Source organism: Cucurbita maxima, unplaced genomic scaffold, assembly GCF_002738345.1.
Source record: "Cucurbita maxima cultivar Rimu unplaced genomic scaffold, Cmax_1.0 Cma_Scf00004, whole genome shotgun sequence".
In the NCBI taxonomy this organism is placed as follows: domain Eukaryota; kingdom Viridiplantae; phylum Streptophyta; class Magnoliopsida; order Cucurbitales; family Cucurbitaceae; genus Cucurbita; species Cucurbita maxima.
The window spans coordinates 2822092-2842220 of NW_019272020.1; the positions used below are offsets into that span (position 1 = coordinate 2822092).

Sequence of the window (20129 nt, forward strand, 5' to 3'; positions counted from 1 at the left end):
CGAAGTAGAAATACGACCTTGGTGTCTCATGAATATACACTGCATAGCACTGTATTGATATGAAGCAGACAATCAAAATTATAGTGCGACTTGTAATCAACTTCATTTTAGCAGAACAGATACAGATCTTCACGAACAAATATGAACGAGAACCCACACGGTTGGACGACGTGATGATTGACATGGATACAGGATAAAACAAGGAACATCAAAACCAGGTAGCCAAGAGGAAGTTTTGCTTTCTTATGCTCAGGACATATATTCCTGACCAAGGTCTTCAATGGAATTCTTCTTCTACCTGCGAAATATTTCAATGCTCAATCAAGCCTCAACCCAACGCCCTATCGACGCTACCAATTCGGTTCCTATCTGGCAATAGCTTCTTCATGTAGTACTTGGATTTCCGGGATAGATTTATCCTTCTTCTCCTCTTTTCAGGTATTGATTCAAATGAACATTCTGAGAAACCACGCCTCACAAACCTGTTACACAACTGGAGCATCATTTCCTTCCATTGACAAAATCAAGTAAATTATGATAGGAAGCTATAACCACGGGGATATTTCAATATGTAAGATGTTGCAGGGGAAGACATGCAATAAAATTAGGCAAGATAGCAAACAAACCAGTCTGCAGTTCGTGTTGTCAGCAGAAAAAGCCTATCCAGTCCTAGGGAGGCGGCCTTCTTTTCCATGTAATCTGCAATTCAGTAAGCAAAATTACGTGATGGAAACAGCAAGGCACCCAGATCACCTGACTCGGCTAGTAAGAATCTCAAGGTTTTCCTTTTTTTTTACCAACCATGACCTAATGAGCTAAACAGGATTCATTCGTTTCATAATCATACCAAGCAATTTGTCGCCTTGCCCTTGTCCTCGGCACTCTGCAGAAACTGCAATGGCAGCAATCTCTCCACATCTCTCTTCAAAGAAAGGGAAAAGAGCAGCACATGCAATGATTTGACCTTCTCTCTCAACGACCACAAACGAGTTTAATGATTCAAGTAGCTGCAATAACAAAACAGAATACTCAAACATCTTATTCAATCAATCTCAAATTTCCACTTAAGCTCCATCGGAAAACAACATATTAATAGCCACAAACTTGGAATAACTTATGGGGCAGTGATTCATACTGGAAACTGGAAAGGATGGAAGTTGGAATACAGACCTCTTCATCAGTTCTCGGAACCAAGGTACCAGCCATTTCTAAAGGTTGTATAATTTGTCTAATTCCACGAAGATCAGACACACTGGCCATTCGTGTTCCCTCATAAAGATCACTTGAAACAAAAAGTTCATTGTTCATATCAGTTAATGGATCAAAAATGGCCTACGAATTGCTTTTAGTCTTCTTAAATTGAATCGCTCCATCTCGTTGGGTAACCATTTGGATTTAGTTCTTAGTTTTTTAAAATTAAACTTTTAAAAAACAACCAAGATTTGAAAGCTATAATAGTACGTGAAACTATTGTCAAGCATATCCATTGTTTGAGTTGAATTTCAATAATATAACTTTGAGAAAAAGATATATAAAAAAAAAAAAAAGAGAGACTTGCCTGGCTACCATAGTGCCCATTCCATCTCTTTTAAACAATTCCAGCAATAAAACTCCTCCAATAGTGCCATCTAGCAAATGCACTCTTTGAACACCACCCTAAAAGTATTACAAAAAATTCAATAAAGCCCATTTCAGAACAATCATCAACATGAACTGAAAATAATTCATTCAACAATCATCTGGATAATTCTGCTAATTTTCCAAGAACTAACAGCTACTGAGCCACAAACCAAATATAAAAGGCTAAGGTAACGATAACCAAGGAATTTTCTTAGGGAGGGGGCAAATTTTGCATGCTAACTTTCATATATAATCTTTCAGTTCTAAAATTTAGGGGGCGAACTAGAGGAAATCAACAAAACCTACAAAATCTCAAGTATTTTATACCTAACTTTTGATAGCAGGCCTCGATTCATTGAAACACATGATTATGCATTGTTTCTTGTTCCTGAAATGGACGTGTGTGTGTGTGTGTGTGTGTGTGTGTGGGAGAAAGATGAAGACAGTTCATGTGAAGCATAAACTTAAGGCAATAAAAGAACAAAGGAAATACCAGACACACCATGTAGGAACATGTTCAGATTTAATAACCAGTAGTATGAAGGATTTACCCGGCAAACGAAAGCTGCAGCAGCCAATTCTGAGAGGTAACCATTCAAATGGCTATTCCGCTCACCTCCAATGGGAAAACCCTGTTCGGAGGACCAAAGCCCGCTCCCATGACCAAAACCAACTCCATTTTGGAATACTGGGACGTGGTGGGAGCCAAAACCTACTCCGTTCGGGAACGTTGGAGTATGATGGATACCCCCGTTTGAATCGTCATTTATATAATGATTTGAATGAGTGAAACCTTCCTTGCCAACAACTTTCACATAATTTGCAGCTATCTCACAATGCTTAGCCCTTTCACGAATCAACTTGTCTGCTTCTTGAAGAGTGAGAAAACTGATATGGCGTCCAGTTTCATCAAGAATAGGACCATCAATAATGCATATAAGCTTGTCAGCTCCAATAGCCAAGGCGCATGCTGTCGCAACCTCATATGTACTGAAATCCAGACAACAAAATCATCAGTAATGGCTCTTCCTCTTAGTGATTTCAACTAAATTTCCATCCCTTTAATATAAGCACTACATTTATAGAAATCAAAAACATATTAGGACTATCAAGCCTCATTGCATACTTGCAATTCAGAACTTCGCCAGAACTAGAATAACCAAGGTTGCTCAATATAACTATACAACCACCATCAAGCCTCTCGCGCATACGAGCTACGTCTACTTTCTTAACTTCACCCGTTGCTCCATAATCAACACCATCAACAACTCCCCTTCTCTGCAAAAGGAGTTGCGTCTTATTCAACGAATTTACAGTAAACTAATATCACAGATCATCAAAGAAATATCATATGGCGTTTCATCCCAAATACCACATTAACAAAACAAAAAGATCTGTACCTTAGCAGCAAGAAAGTTGCCACTAACAACGCTTACACCAACTTCATGCCATCGTCTACTGTCACCATGTCTACGAATATTGCAGATAGAAGGTCCGGGGGAAAGCTTTGCCTCTATCATCACACGGATTCCTCCAGCTGCTTCCATTGCAGCTGCTAGAGATTGGTTGTCAGTCACCCTATATTGACCGACAAAATTCGGCTTGCTTCCTGTAATGGGTACAGACAATTAACGTTAAAAAATATATTAAGGACAACATTGAGAAAAGGAAAACTAGAAACAGAACAAATTCTTGTTCTGGTATACTAAAAGAATAATAATAAAGTGACCCACGTCCTTGGTTTCAACAATATTGCATATAATATATAAAAGCATCAAGTTACAAACCTCTCTCTGCCAAAAGTTTGTCAATTAAAACGTGGGTTCCTGGAACAAGAATGAACCTGATTCCAAGGTGATGTAGAAACGCAATATCCTGCACATACAAATGGCTTCAATGTGATAACTGAAGCCAAAACCAAAACTAAAGAAATACATCATAGAACAACACGGATTTTATCAAATATAAACACGGGAACAGACACATTAAATAGACGATTATAAGACCTGCCTTTAGAATAAGATCTAAGTTAGAGCTAGATACAATTTCCCCAGAAATCATCACAACGAAAGTGCCTCCTCTATGTGCCCATAAGTAAGGCCAAGCCTCCCTAAACCACCGCACGAACTGCTTATCCTCTATGGAGTTATAATCCTCTTCCTCTTCCTCTACGTCCACAGCGCCATTTCCGTAGTTGAATAGAATGAACTTTCTCGACTTTTCCCCAACTTTCTTCAGTCCCTTGCCCCACATTTCTACTCTATCGAATTTAAACTTTGCCTTCCCATTTCTTAGACAACGGGTACAAGGGAGGTCGTTCGAAGGAAACTCTCGCCGAGTCTGTAAAAGTAGCCGAGAGCTTGAGAGAGTTGTAGACATGGCAGACGAAGCGAGAAAAGGGAGTGACAATATAGAAATGTGGAGGTTATAAGTCATAGACAAGCCGCCAAACACCGCCGAGAGAAGGGTCGTAGGATTTTGGGCCTTTTGGGCAATCAAGCTCCTTGCTTTCCAAATGGGCTGAGTCCAATTCTTTTGGGCTAGTAGCTATCGCGATATCAGATTCTTTGGAGCCATTGAAAAGAGAAGAGCAGCGGCCATTGGAAGAGAACAAGAAGCAATTAAAGAAGCAGACGCGACCAAAAGAAAATGTCGTGAAAGCTTTCGTTTTACAGATGGCCTTTGTCGCTCGCTGTTTTCTAACATTATTTAAAGCCCCTCAAGCAACGAAGAGACGAAAAGACGCAGGAATCAAGATAAGAGAGTAACAAAACAAAACCCTGTCTCTATCTATCGACACTCAACTTGTAAAAGCACTTCTATTCTGATGTAACCCTTCAAAGCGCTTCCACTTCACAATACTTCCAAAATCGGATTTTCAAGAAACCAAAAACATAAAAAGGTAACAAACTCCAAAGCTTTTACTTTTTTGAGTTTAAAATAATTAAACAAAAAGAAACTTTTTTTGTGGCGATGTAAACAAGGGTGTCTACTCGATGATTTCTCTATCTCGGTTAAGTCCCCAAGCAACTAAAACTAAGACTAAGACTACAGTGCATAATCATCCGCCAATGACAGAGAATTGAAAGAAACTTTTTTTTTTTTTTTTTTTTTTTTTTTTTTTTTTTTTTTTTTTTGTCAGGAAAGGAGGAAGAAAGACCTCGAGCAAGGCATGGAGGCGAGGACTAGCCACAATTTCGGCAGATATAACGACGACAAAAGTACGGCCTATATGGGAGAATATATAGGGATAAGCATCTCTGAATTCTTCAATAAACCTCCTATCTTCTTCAGGAACTTTATCATACGCATCATTTTTAGCCTCCCCCCGTTTGCCGCCTCTCACCGCCGCCAATCCCCAGTTCCATTTTCTTCTCCCATTCTCATGGCATGTCGGATCCTGAACTGTCCGCCGCAAATAATTCTCTCTGCACCCACGCTCGACACCCACCGCCTTAAAATCAGACCAAATTTTCCAGTGATTACTATTCGGGAAAACCCACGTCCTCGATGTGGGAGTAGCCATCGCCACCGCCACCGCCACCGCCGCCGCTTTTATGGAAATGAAACAGAACCTTAAAAAAGGGACTTTATTTAGAACTGTATTAGGAAATTGAGACAGAGGAGAGGAAGAAGAACGGTGAACGCGGCGAAACGGTGGGGGAGAAAAGAATCAGCCGACAAGAGTAAAAATAATTTTGGGGAATATTCTGTGGCAATAAAATAGAAGAACAGAGAAGGGGTAGGTGAAGTTCAATTTTGAGCCGATTCTTTTATTTTTATATAACAATTGATCGATGGCAAATGAGAAGGTAATGACTGATGACCTCTGCATTCATTGGACAATAATTATTTATTTAAAAAAAAAAAAAAAAAAAAAAAACAGACCAACCACTGTGAATCCAGGTCAATTATTTATATTCATTTGGGTTGAGCTCAGCAGGAGAAGGGAGAAGATTTCAAAGGACACGTGGAGAAATTATTATTTTTTCTTTTTTTCTTTTTATGGTGATATGATAAAGTAGGCCAATACGAGAAATACGATGAGAGCCCAATGGGCCATTTAAGACGCACGCTAAAATGCAAGATTGAAGCCCAATTCTCATTCTATTGGAGATTGGGCTTGTAAACATCATCAATTCGGCATAGGCCCAAATTATGACCAAAGCGATTTATCAGTGATTTATTTAGTTATTTATTTATTTATTTTAGTGGCGAGTTGAGACAAAAGTTGAAGACCCAATCATTTCTTTTTTGGCAGCAAGAGCGAATTGGTTATTTTCCCAGAAAAAGATGGAAGAAGAGGAAAGTACCCAGCCCACCTCCCAAGATTTGATTATTAGTGCTCAAAATAATGCAATAATAAGACAACCAAGCCGAACCAAAAAGTGGGGTACGTTTTTGAAGGACCGTGGGAATCCAATCAAAGCAGCCCAAATTTTTGAACCCACAGAGAGGTAACAAAAAAACGCCTAAAAGGTTTTGAAGAACAGTGATTGAGGAATTATATAATATGATCTCGGGCATAATTTACATTAAAGAAAACTCATGGAACCATCTTAGACTAATTAAGTTGGGTGCAGAGTTTAGATGGAAAGAACTTAATAATGCTGCAGAGGCCGAGAGATGACATATAAACGTATAAAGATAGAGATCGGGTTAATTAATTCCAAATTCTTCAATGCTCTGTAAAGCTGGCCTCCATTGACATCCACCCCCATAATGCTTTCCCATACTTCTCTGTCCTCCTCCGCCTCCGCTGCCGCCGGCATTGCTGCTTTCCAGGCGACGCTCCGGCTGACCATATTAAAAAAGAATTATGTTAGCATCATGGTTTGATTAGATCCCAATGATGAAAAAGTTGGAATGTTCACGTTCATTTGAAGATATCGGTTTATTTAAACTTTATGATTATGATGAAAGCAAAGGCGCGTGATATGAGGTAGATTTTTGTTACTAAAATCTAGTTAAATATTATAAAATTGAAGACCTCCGCACTCTACAGACAACTCTACTTCAATTCCTGACATGATTGATGAAGTGATGCACAAAAAGGGTTTCTCTCGATATGCGTGGCCTGTAATTAATGGATTTTGTTTTTTCTTTTCATTTTTGGCTTTTAATCACACTGTAATCATGAAAACCAAATCCATTAATTTTCCCATCCATGTTGTTGATTGTTTTTGGATTCGGAGAATGATTATGAGTTATGGGTATTTGATTACCTTCCTATGATTTTGGGATGAATTTGAAGCAGAATCCGAGGGCTTGATCTTCATCCCCACCGACAGTGCTCCTCCCTCTCTCAGCAACTTCCCTAATTTCACACATTTCTTCGCAGCAAACTCCTTCAGCACATCTGAATGGGAAAAAATAATAAACTTCGAAAACTGTATAAAAAATTTAGAAAAGAGTGTATAAAATTTATAAGAAAACAGTAAAAACCTTCGAATGAGATGAGACGATAGACATGGCCGATGAGAAGAGTGTCATCGGGACGGAGTAGCTTGAGCTGCTTGATTGGGTTTCCATTTTGGGAGTTGAAAGTGGAGGAGGTGAGGAGGAGCGCAACGTAGTGGCCGGGGTTGGAGTTCATGATCTCGTGTGCACTTACGGACCAATAAATCCTCTCGATCTTGTGATTCCCAGGGTGGTGGATGACCACCGTGGCCGCTTCCGCCGCCTGACAGTTCCCCATCCTCTTCTGAACTCAACAACTCCAAGTGTGTGGTTTTTGAAGGAGGGAGAGGGTAGCAGAGTATGAACTTCGAGTAAATGAGTCTGACGCTCTCTTTGATTGCCCTCTCGAAGACGCACGTCAAGAATCTCCACTCTGAACAAATGACGATTTTTTTTTTTTTTTTTTTTAAATTTAAAAGAATGGAATGAAGTTGGTGCTGTTGGATGATGAAAGTCTCACATCCGTTAATTTAGGGAATGGTCATGGGTTTATAATCTAAGAATACACTCTTTATTGGTATGAGGCCTTTTGGGAAACCCAAAGCAAAGCCATGAGAGCTTATGCTCAAAGTGGACAATATCATACCATTGTGGAGAGTCGTGTTCGTCTAACATGGACAATATCTAACTATATCTGATCCGGAAAGATGGTTGTTTGTTTTGTAGTTTTTTGCCAACAAAAAAAAAAAAAAAAACAATTTTAACTATGAACTTTGAATTTTATCCAAAAGAATATTTGACCCAATTTAGACTAAAATAATATAAACATGTTTGTATGAGTAAAGGGGCCTGAGTTTCTGACTTCAGGTTTGAGGGACGGTCAGAGTTGGCCCTAAGAACCGGATTGGACCGGATTTGTTTTTTCTTTTTCAGAAATGGGTTGCTGACGTGGACACTTCAAAATTTGACCGAAGCTAATCTGCCCACGCCAAAACATATTCGCTATGCCTATTACTTTTTTCCCTCTGGAAAAAAGAAAAAATAAATAAATTTATATATATTAAACCATCCGTTTAAATTAATTTTTTAATCATTTGAGTGTATATATTATTTCATTAATGGGCCTGGGAATTGAATGCGGGCCGCGGGCATGTACAGCCCAGTTATACAATTACTCATTATCAAAATCTTTTACTCATAATTACTGTAATTAATTATAAAATAAATCCTAGTTTACTTAGGGAGGCAGGGTTTGAAATTCGAATATTAAATCCACTTGGGTATTATCGATTTGGATTTATGGCTATTAAAAACTTAAATCAATAATTTAAACATAACTCAGTAATAATTTAAACATAACTCAGTTCTTCACGTCTAAACAAAGCTTTGCGGTTTGAGGTTGCGCCACCTAATATCCATCTTCGCATCTTCGCATCTCGACAACGAATCTCCCTCCCTCTCTCTTTCTCTCCTCCTGGGGGTCTCCAACATTGGGATTTCTTCGTCATTTAGTGGTTAGATTTTTTTATAATCCCTTTTTAATGCAATTCTTTTGCTTTCTAACTCGATCGTCCGCGATTTTTCTCGACTCCCCTTCTGCTTCTTCTCCTAATTGCAGGTTTCAGTCCGCTAATTTTGATTGTTTTCCCTTGCTGCTGCTAGAGTGTGGACGAGGGTTTGCTTCTAAGCCTCTCTATTCTTCTGGGCTTATTCCAATTCTAGGTTTTTTCTTTTTCTTTTTCTTTTTGCTTATTCTGGGGCGTTACTTTCTGCTTCAATTCTCCATGTTCTGAACGTGTTTTTGGTTTCTGATTTTACCTCTGAGTTTGGTTTTTGGAAGAAGAGGAAATGTGAATGGTATATTCTAAAAATTTATTTAAAGACGTAAACCAGTCGATCATTACGGGAAATAAGAAGTTTATGATCTGGGTTGAGACAATTTTCAATTGTTTCTTGTTTTGAATTGATCGGGTTGAGGAAGAATAGGACGGTTGAAGTTCATAGCGCGTTGTTCAATTGGTTGAGCAGGGAATGGATGCGATTGATGAAATGACTGAGAAATTTAAAACTAGCGCTGAAACAACGGAGTGCCATCAAAGGTATCGTTGGAAGGAGGGAAAGGGGAAAAGACTTTGGAAGAAGGTGAAGTATCAGCTGGTTGAGTACAATGCTTTACCAGCCTACTTGCGGGACAACGAATTCATTCTGGGTCATTACCGTGCTGATTGGCCTATGAAGCAGACACTGCTCAGCATCTTTTCCATTCACAACGAGACTCTTAATGTTTGGACGTAAGCCTTAAGACTGATATTTAATGCTCAGCATCAGATTTTGCAATGAAGTTTGCCTAAGACGTATATTTTCTTCTTTACTGTATGTTTCATTTGAATACTGTATGTTTCAGGCATTTACTTGGATTTTTCCTCTTTCTTTCCCTCACCATATACACTGCAACAAAGATTCCTGACGTTGTTGACATTCATCCTCTTCAACATTTGCCTGACGTGTTTAAAAAAGCTGATATGCACAAATTGCAAGCGGAACTGCTGTCCTGCCTTCCTTCCTTGCCTCACTTCCCTGATCTGCAGAAACTCAGGGAGGAGTTGAAGACTGCATTGACTTCAATGGATATGCTTTCATCACTGTCTCGTTGGCATGTGGTGGAACTTCTATACAATTGTTTACCTCAGCGATTCTCCCATGGAAATCAAACTGATGTCTGTGCTCTGGTAAGCTATATGCTCAAATCTAATCTTGGGATTTCCAGGCCATTTTTATTACATTCTATGAATTCAAACCTTATTAGAACCTTCCTGAAGAACCTGATTTTAGTATATTCCGAAATTTTACATGAAATTATCCTATAAATTTCCTAACTTCTGCTGGCCTAATCAAGATTGTAGTTGCTATTGTTATGTGGACTATGATATTTATATCCCAACAGAAGTTTTTTCTTCATTGAAGATGTCCATTAAGTCAGTATATGTTATTTGCTCTGTTCTTATTTTCCTTTTCTTTTATTTCATTCAGAGAAGTATGAAGGAGGACGTTGCCAGCATGATTGCGCCCTTAGCTACGAGACCAATCACTCGGTGGCCTTTCTTTGCATTCTTGGGCGGGGCCATGTTTTGCCTGCTTGCTAGTAGCACTTGCCACCTTCTTTCCTGTCACTCTGAGCGTGTCTCATACATAATGCTCAGGCTGGACTATGCCGGAATTGCAGCCCTTATATCTACCTCCTTCTACCCCCCCGTTTACTACTCCTTCATGTGCCACCCCTTCTTTTGCAGTCTCTATCTGGGGGTCATTACTCTCATGGGAATTGCAACTATCTTGGTGTCTCTGCTGCCAATGTTTCAAACCCCCGAATATCGCACGTTTCGGGCATCCCTCTTCCTCGGCATGGGCTTGTGTGGGATCGCCCCTATTCTGCACAAGCTTATCCTGTTCTGGGGCTCACCCGAAGCACTCCACACAACAGGATATGAGGTACTGATGGGAATCCTTTATGGGCTTGGAGCCTTGGTTTATGCAGCAAGGATTCCGGAGCGATGGATGCCTGGAAAATTCGACATTGCTGGCCACAGCCACCAACTATTTCACATTTTAGTAGTTGCTGGGGCGTATACTCATTATCGCGCAGGACTGATTTACCTGAAGTGGCGCGACCTGCAAGGTTTTTCAGATTAGAATTTCAACAAGGATTTAGCGTGCTGGAATGTATCTATGTAATACATCACTGTAAGATCAGAACCTGCTTAATGCTGCTCTGCCTTATCATTTCCAACAATATTACAATGATCTGTCTGATGAGCCTTTCCACTGCCCAACTCCTACTATTTTGAAATGTTAATTACACACAAAGTTTATATCTAATAGATAATGTTTGAATTAATGTTAGAGATGTATTAGAGGGCACTTTTCAAAGTAAAAGGAGTGAGAATAACTGAAATAAAAAAAGAAGAATTTGGGAAGAATGGGAGAGAGAAACAGGGAACAGATTCTGACGCTCTTCGCGCACTTGGATTTCTCCAAAAACTGTTCCTAATTTAATGTTTCGGTTCCAATGACCAAATTCAATTGTGTCCACTCTGTTACTCCAAGCTTACCATTTTTTACCCACAACACTCCGCAACCCTCTTCATTCCTCATAACTCTGAACTACTCATAAACATTCACATGGCTGTTGACTTCAAAATCACTTTTAATGCACCATGCTTGCCCCTGACTTCTCTCACTTCCACTCCTCTTCTGCTTCCATCCATGGCCAAACCCACTCTTCGCCACAAGGCTTCCCCCTGTCTCGCCCACGCTCTACGCTTCCTCGCCGGCTCATTCCTTGTTTTTCTTCTCCTCTTGACCCTTCCTTCATTCTTTACTCCTATCAACCCCGCCACTAATTTGGACTCCTCAAACACCAAATTCGACCGCATTGACCCGCCGTCAGATGCGTCCTCTTCGGTAAATTCTCAAAGCCATCCATCTCTGCCCTACGACCCACCGGATATTACCTTTTACGATGACCCCAAACTCAGCTACTCCATAGAGAAGCGGATCGAGCAATGGGACGAGAAGCGCCATCACTGGCTGAAACAGCACCCTTCGTTAGCCACCGGAGCCGGCGAGAGGGTGCTTCTTCTCTCGGCGTCGCAGCCTGCGCCGTGCCCGAACCCCATTGGCGATCACTTGCTTCTGAGATTCTTCAAGAACAAAGTGGACTACTGCCGAATCCACGGCTACGATATATTCTACAACAATGCACTGCTGCACCCGGAAATGTTCTCGTACTGGGCGAAGCTGCCGGTGGTTCGAGCTGCGATGATAGCTCACCCAGAGGCCGAGTGGATTTGGTGGGTGGACTCGGACGCTCTGTTCACCGACATGGAATTCAAACTCCCACTGGATCGATATAAAAACCACAACTTTGTCGCCCACGGCTGGGCCCACCTGATTTACGATCGGAAAAGCTGGACGGCGCTCAACGCCGGCGTGTTTCTGATCAGAAACTGCCAGTGGTCCATGGACTTCATGGACGTGTGGGCCAGCATGGGCCCACAAACCCCAAATTACGAGAAGTGGGGCCAGGTCCTCAAATCGACGATTCCAGACAAGCAGTTCCCAGAGTCGGACGATCAGACGGGCCTGGTTTATCTACTGTACAAGGAGAAAGAGAAATGGGGGGACAAGATTTATTTAGAAGGGGAGTATTACTTCGAAGGGTACTGGGCGGAGATTGTGGGAACTTTTGATAACATCACCGAGAGGTACACGGAGATGGAGAGGGAGGCTGGGGAGCTGCGGCGGCGGCACGCAGAGAAGGTGAGCGAGCAATACGGTGCGTTTAGGGAGAAGTATTTGAGAGATGCAGGAAGTGGGAAAGGGGGTTGGAGAAGGCCTTTTATCACCCACTTCACGGGGTGTCAGCCTTGCAGTGGGGATCACAATCAGATGTATTCTGGTAGTTCCTGTTGGGATGGAATGCTTAAAGCTTTGAACTTTGCTGATAATCAGGTGCTTAGAAAGTACGGTTTCAGGCACTTGGATGCTCTGAATCTCTCCGTCTCTGAACTCCCTTACGATTATCCGGCCTAGATTATTATATGATGTAGAAACAACATTAGAGCTTTTTGAAGTAATAAAATTGTGATCTTTTTAGTGATTTGTTATTGTCAAATTCATGTCATAATCCCTCTCAGGAGTATTGATCCCTGTAGGTCGTTTGGAATGTGTAATGACTTTAGCGATGAAAATTCCTGCCTATCTAAGCAAAGAGCAATGGAGGAATTGTATAGGTAATTTTTAACACCCTTAATCTCATGAACTTTTCATCGGATAAATCATGGATATTTATAACACAGGTTTAAAACAAATGAAAACAAGACCAATAAGCATCGAGCATGAAGATCAGATATACATCATACACACTGGTGAAGCCTAAAGATAGACATTAAATAACCAACCAGGTAATATATATAGACTGCAGGAAATCGAACTCCTAGTAACTACAACACCACTTAGTTTAGCCTCCAAAATTCCTCTACAAAAGATTATCAAGGGTTCATGGCATTAGAATCATCTTCTTCAGCATCTCCCAATTCGTTGAACATGTATTGATTTTGGTACTCCATCAAGTACTGAGTTGATCTCTTCACATCTAAGAACAGATGGTAGACACGATTTATGTCCTCCATCTCCACAACCTTCCCCTTTCGTTTCTGACATGCCAACGCAGCTGCTGTGATTAAATGGATGGAATATCTGAGCGATGTTTCTACACCAATTGTGGTCAAAAGTCTCTTTGCCTCTTCAGACATTTCCACATCTTCCTCTTGAGTTCTGATATCTAAAATCTTACGTATTTCATCCTCTGTATATGGCTGAGTGGAAATTATAAGCAGGCGATCAAGAAGATCAATAGGAATACCATGCGGGGATTTGTAGTTTGTTCCCCGGATGGTGGTAATCCCCCTATTAGTAGCAACAACTAGTATTGGAGCCATCTCATTCTCCAAAGCTCGATTAAGGAAAGAGAAGCACTCAATATCAAGCATATGAACCTCATCAATAAAGAGAACACCTGGAACTATCTCGGCCTTGCCTTCTTCTCTCCACTCAGCCACTTTGGTATCAATTTGTTCCCTTACTTCAGCCCGAATTTCTCCAGTATCACCAGTGAATAGAGCTAAGAAACCTTGTGTTCTGGAAATAAAGGACTATAAAATCAGAATATAACTCTCAGTAAAACCCAAAAGGAAAAAAAAATGAATAAGAAAGAATTAGATGGGACAGCAAACGTATTGACATCACGAGTCATAAGTACGACCAACTTAAGAACATAATTAACTTACATTCTTCATTGCATACAAAGCAATGGGTTGAATTTTTTTTATTGAGTAGAGAAAGGAATATTGTGCTTCAGTAGAGGTAAGCAATCACAAACAAAATTGTCCGATGCCATATCTTAAAAAACAGAGATCAGTAATTCAATTCCCCCGTCCTTAGAAGCACAAAAATTCAAGAAAGGGGGAAAAGCAAGATCAATTGCTTGAAACACATAATATGCATGTAATCGAGGAAAGAGACCATTGCATGTTATATGCTATATTGAGAACAGAAATCGAATTCTTCAAATCTTCTTGAAATAACAACTATTCAGGAAGTGCAAAATAAAAGAACAAACTAGATTATGACTAGTGGAAGTACCTGGCAAAGTAACCACATGCATAGGTCAATGCCACCTAAGCTCACTAAGCTAGATGTTCTTATAGAAATTAGTCAAGAAGGGAAGGTACATTTTTGGGAAACACAAATTAGAGCGACCAGGGAAACTCCATACACTGCCTTAGAACATACACTACGTGATAAGCAAGCACACAGAAACAGAGACCAAGACATCAAATATTCTCAAAAGGAAGTCCTACGTCAACTTGGCAAGCGAAAATCAGAATAAAACCTGCATTAAGTACAAAAAAGAATGCAACAGACAGCAGCTCAAGTACCTAAGAAGTAGTTTAAAGTTTCAATAACCCAATTTTTTCCCCCTTTATGAGAAGCAAAATGAGATGCAATAAAGTCAAAACCTTTATGAAAAACCACCCTGCTGGGACATATTAGTTTGGTTTTCGAATAGTTGAAGATTAGAACATTGCTGTTCACCATCCCATTGCATTGGAAGTTTTATTGAAAGCCCTCAGTTACAAACAGCCGACAAAAATTTCAAACCATCAAAGAAAATTTGGTGCGACAAGCTCGACCCTCAATTACTTCTAACTGTAAACAAACAAAACCTTGCAAAATATTTCAATTGTACCATTATATGTGCATATAATTTGCAGACACCAAATATCATAACAGATAATTGTTTCCCCTCTCAGTCTCAGCTGCACGATTTCGAGACACATAACTCCACAAAAATGAATTCAAAAAGTTCTAAGGGAAAATAGAATAACCTGCTATTGATGACATCGATCTCATGGAGTGTGACACAATGTACAACCTCCTTCCGCTTTTGCAACTCACCATCGGGGCATTGCACAAACTTTGTTTGAGGACCCATTGCATCGTAATCCCTAGACCGAGAGAAAGACCTCCCCAGCTTAGTAATTTTCCCTGATGCCTTATCAATCGCAATTACATCGCCGCTCTGCACCTTTTCCTTTCCTAAAGCTTCGATCATCTTCGCCCCCAAATCATATACCGTCTCCATATCCGTTGTTTTCAAAGTAAGCTTCCCGGTCTTCGACGCTGCCCCGGCAACCGCTGGCCTGTCTATTTGAACCTCGACGACCTCTCCTTCAATTATCTCGGTTTCTTCCTTTATTCGGACGCCGATAGCTTTACGAAAGGCCTGCATCAATGCTTCAGTTTTGGACATCTCCAGAGAAAAGAGCTCACTGCCGGCAATCATAGCGAAAGGAGTTTCAAGGCCAAGAGACTTAGCCATGCCCATGGCAATAGCAGTCTTGCCAGTACCTGGCTGACCAGCGAGGAGAAGAGCCCGACCGGAAATTTTTCCTTCTTTGATCATCTGAAGAATGACTCCAGCAGCCTTGCGAGCGGCGGTTTGGCCAACCATTCCCTCCGAGACGGCCCGTGGTTCAAGAGAGGAATCAAGACCTAGGCCGCGGATGTGGGAGTGCGCCCCAATGCGCTCAATTCGCGTTAGGTCGCGGCTCTCCGAGAGCTTCAGCTCCGCCATCGTAAGAGCCGGTGCTGGTAATTTGCTTGGTTGAAGAAGGACGGATGAACAGAGCGTTGGGAACTAGGGTTAGGGCTCAGTGTTTAGAAGACTCGAAGAAACACTTCTCTGTTGGCGTTTTGAGAGTAACTCTCTGTTAAATGACATTAAGCTTATTAACTTTATATTCGTGCCAAATATATCTTGGAATTTTGAAATTTGTCGTATTTTTAATTTTTTATTTTGTATATGGTAATTAGTAAATTTATTAATAAACACTAATTAATTATTCAGTACATGTTGTATCCCAAAATAAGAATCTGTTCAACTCTAGAGAGCTGAGCTTAAAATGTGTGGAGGTGTAATACTGTAGGTTTAAGTGTTGAAATTTTGATTCTATCACGTGATAGCCCTTGACATTTTTTATGACTATATTATCTATTTGTCTCGGGTTCCATTAGCATGTTTTATCCTCGCTCACATACTTCATAGTAAGGCATCTAACGTGCTATTGTTCAAAGTTAAGTATAATTTCTATGATTAACATTAAAAAAAAATTAAAAATCCATCAATGATATTTTCATGATCATTTCAAAACCTTGGTTTTGGTTAATTTATACTACGGAAGATGTCACAAAATATTTAATCTTTTAAGTGAGCGTTTAAAATGTTTTATCTTTAGATTAATTTTATTTCTGTTCAATTTAAATAGTGGTTATATTTATTATTATTTTAAATAAAGCGTCATGAATTGTATTAAAATATCTGTTTTTAAAGTATACACAAAATTAAATATTAAAAAAAGTAAAAATAAATATGTTGAAAGTATAAAAATTAAAATGGACAACAGAAATATAACAACGAAGCCATCATTGTAAACATTAAAAGATAAAAGAAGAGAGAATCTACCTAATTTAAGTATATTTTTCAAAAGATGCTTAAATTATATAGTTATATATAAAAATAATAATAATAAATAAATAAATAAATAAAATATTTATAAATAAAAAAAGTATAAAATAATTAATATATCCACCCACAACAACAACCGACCGAAATTTAGTGCATATATACACATAAAATGAATCAATTAAACTATGATTAATTATGATAATGTATATATTAAATTTATTTTTAGTAAAAACTAGAATTTTATGACTAATTATAAAATAAATATAATTATTTTTTGTGTTTTACCCAAATGCAAAAAATGGATAGAATGATTGTTTCGAAACCATTTTTTAAATTCAACCAAAAAATAAAAACAAATATGTAATGGGTTGACTTTGATTTACAAAAATAGTCAGTTGGGTTCGAAAAATAAAAATCAAACAATTGAACTTCGATTCCGGGGAAATAGTCAATTTTAGTGAATTTTAATTTTTTTTTATAGCAATATTTGATATATAATAATAAATAAATGCAGCAGTCCTTGAATTAGGATTGCGTATTTTCCCATTCATAAGAAATACTAAATTATTGTCAACCTTTTCGTTTACACGAAAGAATAATTCAATCCCCTTTTTCTTATAATTAATTTGATCCCCCATTTCATCATCTTTAATAACGATATTAATAATAACAGTAAAAATAAGCATGATAAAATTGCCAAATTTACTTTTAATATAATTTGAATTACAAGTCTAATTCTTTAGTAGTTAGTAGACCCATTAACATTAAAAAATATAATATATTTTTTAAAAAAATTAACTTTACAATATTGACATTTAAAAATTATATATTTATTTATTTTATCTTATCTTATTATTTGTATCCATATAATCACGAATATATAGGTTGATGTTTTTATAAGTGAGCTTTTATTTTATTATAAATTTATTTTTAAAAAATTAAATTTATTGATAAAAAAAACTACCTATACAATCGGAAATAATCGGCCGGCACGTCTCAATTTCAACCCTTCGGCTTTCCATCTGTGCCCTTCAACGCACAAGAGATTCCGTTCTCCTTGCGACTTTGATCATTGGACATTATAAAATGAGAGAGAAAGAAGGCATACATTTTTTTAAATATTTGAAATTAATAACTATTTTCCTAATAAAAAATATTTTTAATCTATTTTTTCGAAAGATTTTTGAAATTCTATTAATGTTTAGTTGATAACTAAAGAAGAAATGATGTGACGGGTCGAAGATGAATTATACTAATTTAATATTATTGTTTTAATTAGGAGACATTTTTTTTTTTTCATCGTCTTCTCCAACTTTCTTAAGATGAACCATTTACGATAGTCGTTGTTATAGGGCCGCTTAGTAAAGAACATTTTTTTTATCTAATGACATGTGAGGACAACAAAAAAGATAATAGTCGGAGATTGAAGAACGTCGTTACAAAGAAATATTAAATTAATATAATTTGTCATAACTTTATCGGCTATATTACGAAAATTTAAGGTATAAAAGTGTTTGTTTGTTTCCAACTTTTTAAGACACCAAATTCACATACTTTGAGACCATTATAGCACTAAAAGTGGCATTTTGCAAAAAAAAAGAAATAATAATAATTCATAATACGGAAATTAATCGACCAAGAATTTCAATACACCCGTCTTCTTCTACGAACAGCATAGCTTCTGCTTCTGGGGTACGCATCAGTATTACATACCTTGAAATCCTCTTCAAATTCACAAGTTTTCTCTTCGTCAATTCTCCCAATCCCCACGCTCTGGCTCCTCGGCACGTTATTCGGTTCCGCCATCGGCGATTTCCTCGCCGCTTGGATTTGGAAATCGGGTTCCACATTCTTGCTCAAGCTTCGAGTGGAGGCGGCCCTCAGAAGCTCCCTGAAGTCATCACTACCGTGGCTGGAGACGGTGGACCCCACGCTGTAACTCTTGGGGAGAGTGGTGGGCACCTGACTGGTCGGCCCGGTCAGCGCCATCCCATAATCCAGGTGGTTCGAGCAATCCGTCAGGCTCCTAACGTAGAAATCTCGGACCTTCGACAGCAGCCGGCTGGAGGCTTTTATCAGTTGGCTCAACTTGTTTTCTTTGTTGCTCTTCTTCATTTGATGGCCGTTTTTTATCTCCATTATTGCTTAGTTTTCTTGTCACTCGTCGCCGTGGATGTCTGAAAATCTGAACTCGCCAGCGAGTGGGAATCGGATGAAGTTTGAATTGGGAATGATCGAGCGTTGGGTGTATGTGTATATATAGATGGAATTTGGTCAAAGACCGTGGGGAGAGTTTTGGGCGAGAGGATATATCTTTTATTTAATTAATATATATACACACATCTCTAATTTGTGTTTTTGTGTACGGCAGGGAGTTGAAATGAAGACCTCGTCAAAACCCAAAGCCAGTGGGAGGCTAATTTAAAATGGATATATATAAAAGCCACTGTTTTTCTTGGGTTGAAATGTTCAAAATTCAAAGCCAAGTGTGTATTAGTTAAATAAAATGGGTTATGATTAAGTGAATTTATCACTAATTTTCTAAATATATTTTCCAGTCTGGCAGTGTTATATTTAATCATGTTGCAGGCCTTCAATGTATAATAATTAGGAATAATCAAAGCAATGAATTAGAGCAACCTGATTTGCTCCAGGAGTATGCACGAAGTGAATCTTTAACTATAAACTTTTAATTTTACTACATTAAATTTTAAAATATAAATAACTGTAACAATAAATGGTCAACAATAAGATATATATCTTATTGTTGCGTTTAAATTATATTAAGAGAATAAAATTTAAATGATAATTAAAAAAACCATAAAAACGGCTCTTGAACAAGCAATGAAGTTTGAAACGGAGACCAGATGGAGTATGATGAAATAACTAAACAAGAATAATTTAATTCCAAAACGAGACGCTCCATTTAATCATTTGCTTTGAAGAAAAAGTTTGACCATTTCTTGCCAACTTCAGCATTTTCCTATTATTATTTTTTTAAAAATGATGAGGGAGAGCTTTATGGATATTATTAAAGAATCATAAATATGATTTCCTATAGAAATAAAAATTAATATTTCATTTTCTTTGTATTTCTTACATGTGTTAAAGCCTTCTCCAGCAGCACCTTCGTAAATTATCCTTGTTTTTTCATTTTAATTCGTTGAATTTTGCTCAATCGTTGTGAAACCCACGTAGATTAATGCTTTGTCAGAGGGCCCATCTCGGAATTATTCGATATATTTAATAGTAATTTGAAGTCAAACTAATGGGTTTGACTTTTTTTGTTTTGTTTTGTTTTAATGTGTGTGTTTTTTGCGCCCATATCCCCCGCCTACGTTGGATGACAATTTGGAAAAAAAAAAAAGGCGAGATCTTTGAATCTCTGAGTCTGTTTTGTTACTCAACTGCCCCTGTTTTTGGGGCGTTTCAAAATGTTTATATAAATGCCATTTTTTTTGTCTGTTTGCTCATTATCTCGGTTGAATTTTGATAAAAAGTGATTGTTGATAGTTTTGGA

At 38.4% G+C, this 20129-nt stretch overlaps 6 protein-coding genes across 8 annotated transcripts; 2 read left to right on the forward strand and 4 right to left on the reverse strand.

The window, feature by feature from the left end:
- Positions 1 to 24: 24 nt before the first annotated feature.
- On the reverse strand, positions 25 to 5359 carry LOC111477780 (probable amino-acid acetyltransferase NAGS2, chloroplastic). Of its 2 annotated transcripts, none has more exons than XM_023121668.1 (11): positions 4781 to 5359; positions 3408 to 3495; positions 3021 to 3229; positions 2747 to 2898; positions 2172 to 2610; positions 1559 to 1656; positions 1171 to 1282; positions 848 to 1007; positions 627 to 699; positions 310 to 482; positions 25 to 260 (listed from the first exon to the last, which is right to left on the reverse strand). In XM_023121668.1, exons 1-10 carry the CDS (start codon positions 5144 to 5146, stop codon positions 329 to 331), a joined length of 1851 nt encoding a protein of 616 aa, XP_022977436.1. In that variant the 5' UTR covers positions 5147 to 5359; the 3' UTR covers positions 25 to 260; positions 310 to 328. The 2 variants fall into 2 exon arrangements, with proteins under 2 accessions (XP_022977436.1, XP_022977435.1); XM_023121667.1 differs by lacking the exon at positions 4781 to 5359 and adding an exon at positions 3631 to 4522.
- Positions 5360 to 6107: 748 nt separating this feature from the next.
- LOC111477989 lies at positions 6108 to 7461 on the reverse strand. The gene is made up of 3 exons (XM_023122026.1): positions 7066 to 7461; positions 6846 to 6979; positions 6108 to 6417 (listed from the first exon to the last, which is right to left on the reverse strand). The coding sequence occupies exons 1-3, from the start codon at positions 7316 to 7318 to the stop codon at positions 6280 to 6282; spliced, it is 525 nt and encodes a 174-aa protein (XP_022977794.1). The 5' UTR covers positions 7319 to 7461; the 3' UTR covers positions 6108 to 6279.
- A 933-nt stretch (positions 7462 to 8394) lies between these two features.
- On the forward strand, positions 8395 to 10845 carry LOC111477817 (heptahelical transmembrane protein 4-like). 2 transcript variants are annotated; one of them, XM_023121720.1, is made up of 5 exons: positions 8395 to 8534; positions 8639 to 8742; positions 9049 to 9311; positions 9425 to 9749; positions 10051 to 10845. In XM_023121720.1, the coding sequence occupies exons 3-5, from the start codon at positions 9052 to 9054 to the stop codon at positions 10708 to 10710; spliced, it is 1245 nt and encodes a 414-aa protein (XP_022977488.1). In that variant the 5' UTR covers positions 8395 to 8534; positions 8639 to 8742; positions 9049 to 9051; the 3' UTR covers positions 10711 to 10845. The 2 variants fall into 2 exon arrangements, with proteins under 2 accessions (XP_022977488.1, XP_022977489.1); XM_023121721.1 differs by lacking the exon at positions 8395 to 8534 and having other exon boundaries at positions 8541 to 8742.
- A 92-nt stretch (positions 10846 to 10937) lies between these two features.
- Positions 10938 to 12679, forward strand: LOC111477815 (galactomannan galactosyltransferase 1-like). The gene has a single exon (XM_023121718.1). It carries the CDS (start codon positions 11200 to 11202, stop codon positions 12610 to 12612), a length of 1413 nt encoding a protein of 470 aa, XP_022977486.1. The 5' UTR covers positions 10938 to 11199; the 3' UTR covers positions 12613 to 12679.
- Positions 12680 to 12838: 159 nt separating this feature from the next.
- Positions 12839 to 15853, reverse strand: LOC111477816 (ruvB-like 2). The gene is made up of 2 exons (XM_023121719.1): positions 14970 to 15853; positions 12839 to 13719 (listed from the first exon to the last, which is right to left on the reverse strand). Exons 1-2 carry the CDS (start codon positions 15716 to 15718, stop codon positions 13071 to 13073), a joined length of 1398 nt encoding a protein of 465 aa, XP_022977487.1. The 5' UTR covers positions 15719 to 15853; the 3' UTR covers positions 12839 to 13070.
- Positions 15854 to 18088: 2235 nt separating this feature from the next.
- LOC111478121 lies at positions 18089 to 18849 on the reverse strand. The gene has a single exon (XM_023122232.1). It carries the CDS (start codon positions 18746 to 18748, stop codon positions 18254 to 18256), a length of 495 nt encoding a protein of 164 aa, XP_022978000.1. The 5' UTR covers positions 18749 to 18849; the 3' UTR covers positions 18089 to 18253.
- Positions 18850 to 20129: the final 1280 nt, after the last annotated feature.

What these genes read in the sequence shown, in the direction of transcription:
- LOC111477780 (XM_023121667.1), bottom strand. Translation starts at nt 4,056, where the DNA reads ATGACTTATAACCTCCACATTTCTATATTGTCACTCCCTTTTCTCGCT. An exon ending in CTGCAGCTTTCGTTTGCCGG is followed by an intron (nt 1,657 to 2,171) that starts GTAAATCCTTCA and finishes TAATACTTTTAG; the next exon opens with GGTGGTGTTCAAAGAGTGCA. An exon ending in TTCCGAGAACTGATGAAGAG is followed by an intron (nt 1,008 to 1,170) that starts GTCTGTATTCCA and finishes TTGTTATTGCAG; the next exon opens with CTACTTGAATCATTAAACTC.
- LOC111477989 (XM_023122026.1), bottom strand. Translation starts at nt 7,318, where the DNA reads ATGGGGAACTGTCAGGCGGCGGAAGCGGCCACGGTGGTCATCCACCAC. An exon ending in TCGTCTCATCTCATTCGAAG is followed by an intron (nt 6,980 to 7,065) that starts GTTTTTACTGTT and finishes TTTCCCATTCAG; the next exon opens with ATGTGCTGAAGGAGTTTGCT. An exon ending in CATCCCAAAATCATAGGAAG is followed by an intron (nt 6,418 to 6,845) that starts GTAATCAAATAC and finishes TAATATGGTCAG; the next exon opens with CCGGAGCGTCGCCTGGAAAG.
- LOC111477817 (XM_023121720.1), top strand. Translation starts at nt 9,052, where the DNA reads ATGGATGCGATTGATGAAATGACTGAGAAATTTAAAACTAGCGCTGAA. An exon ending in GAGACTCTTAATGTTTGGAC is followed by an intron (nt 9,312 to 9,424) that starts GTAAGCCTTAAG and finishes TGTATGTTTCAG; the next exon opens with GCATTTACTTGGATTTTTCC. An exon ending in AAACTGATGTCTGTGCTCTG is followed by an intron (nt 9,750 to 10,050) that starts GTAAGCTATATG and finishes TATTTCATTCAG; the next exon opens with AGAAGTATGAAGGAGGACGT.
- LOC111477815 (XM_023121718.1), top strand. Translation starts at nt 11,200, where the DNA reads ATGGCTGTTGACTTCAAAATCACTTTTAATGCACCATGCTTGCCCCTG.
- LOC111477816 (XM_023121719.1), bottom strand. Translation starts at nt 15,718, where the DNA reads ATGGCGGAGCTGAAGCTCTCGGAGAGCCGCGACCTAACGCGAATTGAG. An exon ending in ATCGATGTCATCAATAGCAG is followed by an intron (nt 13,720 to 14,969) that starts GTTATTCTATTT and finishes CTTTATTTCCAG; the next exon opens with AACACAAGGTTTCTTAGCTC.
- LOC111478121 (XM_023122232.1), bottom strand. Translation starts at nt 18,748, where the DNA reads ATGGAGATAAAAAACGGCCATCAAATGAAGAAGAGCAACAAAGAAAAC.